Source organism: Ochotona princeps, chromosome 4 (genome assembly GCF_030435755.1).
Source record: "Ochotona princeps isolate mOchPri1 chromosome 4, mOchPri1.hap1, whole genome shotgun sequence".
Lineage (NCBI taxonomy): Eukaryota > Metazoa > Chordata > Mammalia > Lagomorpha > Ochotonidae > Ochotona > Ochotona princeps.
Genome location: NC_080835.1, coordinates 84,871,238 through 84,878,618, shown reverse-complemented (window position 1 = coordinate 84,878,618; position 7,381 = coordinate 84,871,238). Strand labels below are relative to the sequence as shown.

The following is a 7,381-nucleotide window of genomic DNA, read 5'->3' as shown; positions in this document are numbered from 1 at the left end:
TGTATCATAAATTATAATAATAAAAAGAAGTAAAATAAAAAATGAAATAAAATAATACATCCAAAGGCAGTTTTGTTCCAAACATCCAACACTTTATTTTGTATGGAAGACTGGGCCCTTGCATTTCAGGGTGATGCTAGTGACTACGCCTGAGTTCTTGAGCTGCATTTCCTCTTGGGAAGATTTGTGGCTTTTCCTTCTTGGGAAGAAGTGTACCAGTAAATAAAATATTACATTCTAGTAAAAAAATGTACCAGTAAATAAAATGTACCAGTAAATAAAATATTACATTCTAGTAAAAAAAATGAGGAATGAGGTATAAATAACATACTTAATAGTGCTGAGTGATTCTAGAAACTTAATACAATACTGAAAAATATATAATGTCAGAAAAATACAAAATACATTAGGCTCACAAAATACGTTGGGGTTATAAAATACATTAGGCTCACAAAATACATTGTTTCATTCAGCTATGTAATGGTCATTTTTTCCTGCAGTTGAACCAGCTATTAGCTTTCTGGAGAGTCAAAATTCTCTGTGTTTTAGGATCAAATTTGTATTGTCTTGTTCCGTGAAAGAAATAGAAAAAGCCTGGCGGGAGGAGGGAAAGATGCATATAAGTAGCTTATATGACTAACTTGAATTCTTAAAAAAAAAAAAAGAAACTCATTTGTGAACACAAATATTTTTGACACTTACTTCCCCTAATATCAATATTTACCCCATTACTAGTACAAAAAAAAACCAGTAGGAAGTACTTCCATGTCCACTTACCATCTTTCTCGAAAACAGCATCAACCTTGTTTCCAATTCCAGGAAAGTCATCTGCTATCTTTTTTGGATACCCTGCATCCATTGATCGTTTGTATTCATCATACCTGGGCAAAAACAGGATGCGAAACATGAGAACTTGTTGTTAAAGATGCAGACATTCTCAAATCATTAAAAGGTATTCAGCAGCTGAAATGAACAATATTTAATTCTAGAGATTGTAAAATGCGAGGTTGGTTAAGGCACAGCACAAGTGTCCTGGGATGGTGGTTCGTCAACAGATTAAATGAATGATAGATTGGAGATGGCCGTTTACAGAGAAGACAGTTGATGTAGGCAATTTAAGACTCATTTTGAAATTTGTTGAGTGAAGGGCTTTCTATGTAGAAAGGACTGGTGCTTTAATATCCTCAGCATTCAGTCATTACCTCCAGTACTTGTTAGCAACAAAGAAGTATGTTTTTCCAGTTTGCTCCGCAGAAACAGCAGCGTCAATATGCTTCACACTCCGAGGGAAGCCGAAGGAGCTGTGAATGTCCTTGGGGTATCCTGGTAGCATATCTTGCCCCTGCACAGCCCAGTACTTGTTGCCTGCCAATCAAGAGAGTGATGAGAATACTTACTGAGGGCTCCATAGATAATAACAGGTTTCTGATTGAGCTCTTCATTTCACTTGCTAACACAGTGTCTTAGCTACGTTAGAATCATTCAGGGTGAGTTTTGAGCATGATGATCCTGGGATCCCATGTTAGATCAATTAAATGGTTATGGTTTTTGAAGCTTCCTGGTTTTTCAATGCTAGCCTGCAACCAGCTTTGAGAATGACACATTTATGGGATGGCGGGGGTAACGCTAGATCTTCAAAGAGTTAGTCTGTCATGCAATCTCAGTGACAGAAAGCTCATTTCTCTAGGTTGCCCTGGATTGTGGAAGTGCCACATCTTCAGTATCCAAAAAGACAGAATAACGTGATGACTCACAACTTGTAATGGGTTGCAACCCTGGATTTAAATCATTGCTCTGACTACAATAGATTTCCAAGTACTTTAATTTAAGCCATGTCAGATTTTGTAAGTTTATATTCCTGTGTCTCATAAAAGTGGTGTTATATTCTGAAGCTAGAATTGTTTTCACTGCACAAATATGCTTATTCAACATATTTAGTGTGTTGCCCAGCTCACTGATTTAATTTTTTGCCTTTCGTGCATGACTCACTTAAGTCCCTTAAGTGTTTGGATGTCCTATGCCAAACACAGATTTATACAATACCATGTTTGCCACAGTGTCTTCAAAGATAGGAACTGATCATTGCATTGTGTCTTTGGGTTGAGTCAAAGAAGTTTGTCCTATTCAATTTACAATAATCAGGAATTCTCATACTGTAATGTGTAGAAGAACTTCCTAGATGCCTGCTAAAATTCAAATTCTATCAAAGAAGATCTGAGATGGAATGTGAGATTCTATATGTAACAGACCGGCCAGTGGTGCTGACCTGAGGACAACACTTGGTGGCAAGAACACGCCCCCCGCCCCCAGTGACTGCCTAGTGCTGTCTGTTGTTTCTCTGTGTGTCTCATTCATGCTTCTCAGTAAGATAGGGTGGATTTATAAATAAGTCACAGTATTTGTATCTCCAGTCATTTCTTAATTTAAAATGATTCATAAACACATGATTAACTTAATTAAACTTATGAGTTCCCACAGATCTCTTGATAAGACTCAGATATTCAAAAGGGAATAGGGAACACGTAACTAATACCGTTAGTGTTCAGCCCAAAAGTGGATGAAAACTCAATTCATAAAATCAGTAAAAAATTATCAGAAATATTACCTTTGAAAAACAGTACTTGATCTCTGTGGGCAACTTCATAAGCAGCTTGAAGGCCATTAGGCAAATGTGGCCAGAAAACAGAAATGAAATTGAGCTCAGCTTCTGGGTAGAAGGGAGTTGCACGCATGTAGAATCTGATTCAAAAAAAAAAGAGAGAGATTTAAATCTAAGGCTGGTACTCTCTGGCTGACATGCAACCCCTTATGGTTGTCCTGGTGAATGTCTGCCATCTGCTTTGCAGAGGCTGGTGGAAATTTGAAAGTCCTGGTTTGCAGCATTTGCTTATTTCCCTGGTGGAAATTCTCCTGTTGTGGTGAATTTCGAGAGTCACAGCAGAGGACTATTGTATAGTATTCTACCACCCAACACATTAGACATCAATAACCTCAAGAACCCAACTAATATAATGTACTAAAGCAATTACAGTGACACTTATTGATTATTTTATTTTGGGGTTTTGTATAATTTAATTTTATGGATAATAGTTTATGTTAAAGACTAGGAATCCCCATCAATTTGAAAAAATTCTTCAGAATTTAACAGCTGTTTTTGGTGAGCTCTAATGAGCCAGCTGTAGTGCAATTGTTGCTGGAATACAACAGCAATAAATGTGCCAATCTTAGTACTTACAACATGCTTGGACCTTCACCTGTACCTTTGTCTTTTCATAAAAACTCAACAGGACAGTTTCACACCTGTTTCCAAGATGAGCAATTGAAGTTAAGGGAAACTATGGGAAGTGTCTAAGCCTACCAACTGATAAGAAGCAAGAGTGAACTTCGAACTCAGCCACTCCTTATGCCACACTTCATGAGTAACCAACAAAATTGACTCTGCAATTCTTAGAGAACAGTGCAGTGTGATGTTATATGGCAGCAAGTCTTAGCCACAAGGAATACTTTGGTGTAGATGGTCAGAAACCTGACATCTAGTTTCTGTCCTACTTGTACTTGTGCCTAGTTATGACCTTGGGAAGTGAGTTATTATCTTTGCTTTTCAGCCTGTTGATAATAGGTGAAAATAAAATCGGCGTAAGTCTATTATGTTGTACAAACGCAAGCATTACTAATATCATGTATAGATGCAAACAAATACAAGATAGATAATGTGTGAATCACATTAGTGACCCATAGTTATTATTATAAATGAAGAACACAAAACTGGATGTCTTACCTATCCTGAAAGAACATTATTTCTCCCCGAACTGTAGTTATGGCATCAAAAGTCAGTTTACTGTCACACACTTGTGGTGTCTGTGGGCCTACTGGCTGATTGGGATTTTGAGATGCTCCTAAAGAAAATAAGAGACATAGATTTAGTTTTGCCTAATACCACAAAGCCACATAAACATTGAAAAACAGTTTCCTACAGGAAACAGCTGACTTTTATTTCAAAAAAGTGTAAAAACTAGTAGGTCCTTGTCCATAATGTTTTTCTTTGTACTCACCATATATGGCTTGGATACCATTGATGTCATCCTGAGCTAGCTGAACATCACCACTGAACATGTAGCTAGGGTACATTAATGCCCCAATATCAGTAGAATGAGCAAGTCCAAGAGAATGACCCAGTTCATGAGCAGCAACACGGAACAGGTTATAATCTAAAAGATATAACAAATCCATTTGAAATAATTTGAAATTAATTTAATTTTGAGGCCTTTAGTTAAGAAATCATCTACAACCTCATAAGGATTAATGCTCACGTTTTCTCTGTGACTTTCTGAAATAAATGTATTTTTTCTGAGTGTGTAAGCCAAATGTTTATTAAAAGTAGAGAGACATATTTTAAGTCTAAAATCACACTGATAAAGAAAAAACCATCTGAAATTCTAGCATGATTAATCAGTTTTAATGATTAGATGGCTTTATTATTTCACTGAGAAGCAATTCATTTCTAGTAGCATTTACTACTTGTTCTTATTGACAAAATTGATAAATGCTTAATGTGGGAAAAATTGAAAAACACAGAAAGCCTTTTAGAGTGGTCAATTTATCATCAATGCAGCTTTCTATAGAAGATAAACCTCTCACATTTTTATAAATATGTCGTTGACTTTCTGAGTTGCAACAGAAAATACATATGTCTATCAATGCATTTTTTTCCATTAAATCAGTCTTACATGAACCATGAAATGTAGGGAATGACAGAGGAAACTTTGCTTACTTCTGAAATCCTTGGTCCACCTTTCATCTTCATCAAAATGAACATCCCCTCCAATGCCTGAGCCTGGTTGATAAGCATGAGCAAGCTGCCCGCCGGGTCCATCAAAAGCATTGTTGTCATCATGATCTGCCAAAAAAGAGGATGCAACAAAGGTTCCCTTCGGTTCCCACATGGACTAATCTAGGGAGAGCAAGCAGCTTTGTTACAAGGCCAACCAACAGACCCAGCAAAAATGATATGGTTCCCTCCCGAGGCCCAGAAAGTTGACAGTCTTCTTAAACTAGGAATCTCAGCTAGAGAAAATTAAGAAGAAGCTGAAGCTCAGGTGAGAATACGTTCATGCCACAGGAAGAGTTCACCTCGCCGGACAAAGGATAGCATGATGTCTGCTTGACCCTCAGAAACTTTGGTGAACGTCAGGGGTGTGACATCGCTCCAGAGTTGAAAAGCCTTCTCAATGGCATGGTCCACATCTGCTCTCGACAAATCCGGTGTGTAATTTTCAATCCTTAGAACGAAAGAAAACAGAAACTCAAAAACCTTTTTTTCCTTAAGGCTACAGGAAGTTCTCTCATTCTGGTGCTCAACCCAGTCACCTGTAAGTCAGCTGTGCCTGTTCCCAACGTGGGTTCCCTGGGGTGAGGACAAAGTTCGCCACATCAGGTACCCCACACCTGGGTTGCTTCATTATCTTCAGAGTTTCAGCATCTGGCTTCCCAGTCACCTTCAGTCCAAAGAATTCCTGCATTTGCTTCAGTTTCTCGACTGATTGGCCGGGGCCTGTCTGCTTTGAGATTTTCCTCCAACCAGTTTTCAAATTGTAGTAGTTTTCTAGGTATTTCTAATAAAAGACAAAAGTATTGAAACACTTGATAGGAAATCTTTCTCATTTTCTAAAAACTGACACATGAAGTGTTTTTGCAAAGAACTGCTTTTTAAAGTTCTTTCACACAAAGATTTGTCTTATTCAAAATGTTTTGTTTATTTGAGAGAAGAAAAACCAGACTTCCCCTACTGCTTCACTACCCAAATGCCTGTGTGGCCAGAGCTCAAAGGGGGCCAAAGCCAGAACTGCAATCTCCATCAAGGCAGTAGGCACTTAGTTATTTGAGCCAGCTGCTGCTGCTGCCCCTTACAAATGGCAGGGACTAGAGTTAGGAGCAGGGGCTGGGGATCAAATCCATGTACTCCAGTAGAAAGCACGGGAGTCTTAATTATTAAACTAAATACCCACTCACAGAACCATGCTTTTGTTTAAATTTCACATTCCTTATTATCTTTATCATTGATGGAAAAATGCAACTCCAGATTAGAAATTTTTCAACCATCAGTTACTATAAAGTTATAACTTCATAGTGGAGCAAGGTTTGTAGACAGATTTTCACAGATTTTCCATAAGTAAATCTCATTATGCTGTTGTTTGAAAATACAAACTAAAGACTTGGCATCTCTGGCACATGCAATGCAGCATTTACCTGGACCACTTCCTCATCTTCTTCTTGTGTTTTTGAAGTTGCTGGAAAGCCATGAGATCCCACTGCCCAGAGCAGCAGCAGCAGCAGATGAAAGTTGGGCATGCTTCCTTCTTGGTGCAGGACAACCACCAGCTCGCTCTCTACCTGCTGGCTGCTTCAGTGTGACCCATTGGGACATGCCTTCTTTATATGAGAGTCCTTGCTTCTCCACAAAGCCAAAGGCAGTGTGACTCATGTTGCATAACATCCTCTTGATTAACAATGAATAGCCTGAGCAATCATCAGACGCAGTGTGACTCTCTCAACAGATTATCTGAGTTAGTTTAGTGTTGCAATTTTATGATTAATATCAAACAGGACATTAGGAAGGAGACACGTTCTGCCATGCAAACAGTTGTTTTCTCTATTTCCTTGCTGTCCTGTTTGAGAAATGCTCTCCCTATGTGCCCTGGCACAGAGTACCCATTTTCTTTTTTTTTAATGTGCCCTGGTGATCTGCACAGCCATGGCTGATAGGGCAAGGGATGAAACTTTGAATCTAGTGTACCTTTGGCTGTTCAATAGCTATTCTGACAGGAACTTGAGCCCTGCACACACTCACTGTCCCCAAGGGTTCTCAGAGGTTTCCTCCAACCTTTGCTAAGCTACATCATACTTTACTGCAACTGTGCCATGGTTTCCCTAATCTTTATTTAGGCCTAGAGTTTGGGGGTAAGGTGGGATAGGAGATGACAATGATCCTGGCCATTAGCATCATGGGACAAAGATCCCTCACCTGTACGGCTGTATCAAATATTCCAGAATTTGGTGAGAGACCAAATGTAATTCTGCATCTTAATTTTTTTATTCTGTTTGATTTTTTTGGCTAGGTGGAATTTATGAGGCGTCTTAAAAAGATTCATGAAAATACGTACTATGAAGAATCAAAGCATGGATTTCCACAAACTTCTTAAAGCTCTTTAATCTTTGACTTTAAGCATGCATTTATGTATTCATTCATTCATTCATTCAAAAGGGTTTAACACTTCTTCCTTCTAGTATGCTCATGTATTTGTGTTCCACACCAGCTTATCTTGATGCCACCAGTGGCATCCACACCATCCTTGGGGAGAATGGTTGGACTGTGTCAGGCTTC

General features: G+C 38.5%; 1 protein-coding gene across 1 annotated transcript; it reads right to left on the bottom strand.

Moving 5' to 3' along the window:
- Window positions 1–326: 326 nt before the first annotated feature.
- On the bottom strand, window positions 327–6,408 carry MMP1 (matrix metallopeptidase 1). The gene is made up of 10 exons (XM_004585017.2): window positions 6,247–6,408; window positions 5,368–5,612; window positions 5,131–5,279; window positions 4,772–4,897; window positions 4,053–4,208; window positions 3,779–3,896; window positions 2,606–2,739; window positions 1,203–1,365; window positions 778–881; window positions 327–594 (listed from the first exon to the last, which is right to left on the bottom strand). Exons 1-10 carry the CDS (start codon window positions 6,346–6,348, stop codon window positions 485–487), a joined length of 1,407 nt encoding a protein of 468 aa, XP_004585074.2. The 5' UTR covers window positions 6,349–6,408; the 3' UTR covers window positions 327–484.
- Between the last annotated feature and the right edge of the window lie 973 nt (window positions 6,409–7,381).

Bases quoted from the DNA above. Each gene is read 5' to 3' on its own strand.
- MMP1 (XM_004585017.2), bottom strand. From the start codon at position 6,348: ATGCCCAACTTTCATCTGCTGCTGCTGCTGCTCTGGGCAGTGGGATCT. The intron at 4,209-4,771 runs GTAAGCAAAGTT...TATATCTTTTAG, and splicing joins GTGGACCAAGGATTTCAGAA to ATTATAACCTGTTCCGTGTT. The intron at 1,366-2,605 runs GTAATATTTCTG...CTTGATTGGCAG, and splicing joins TCAAGTACTGTTTTTCAAAG to GCAACAAGTACTGGGCTGTG.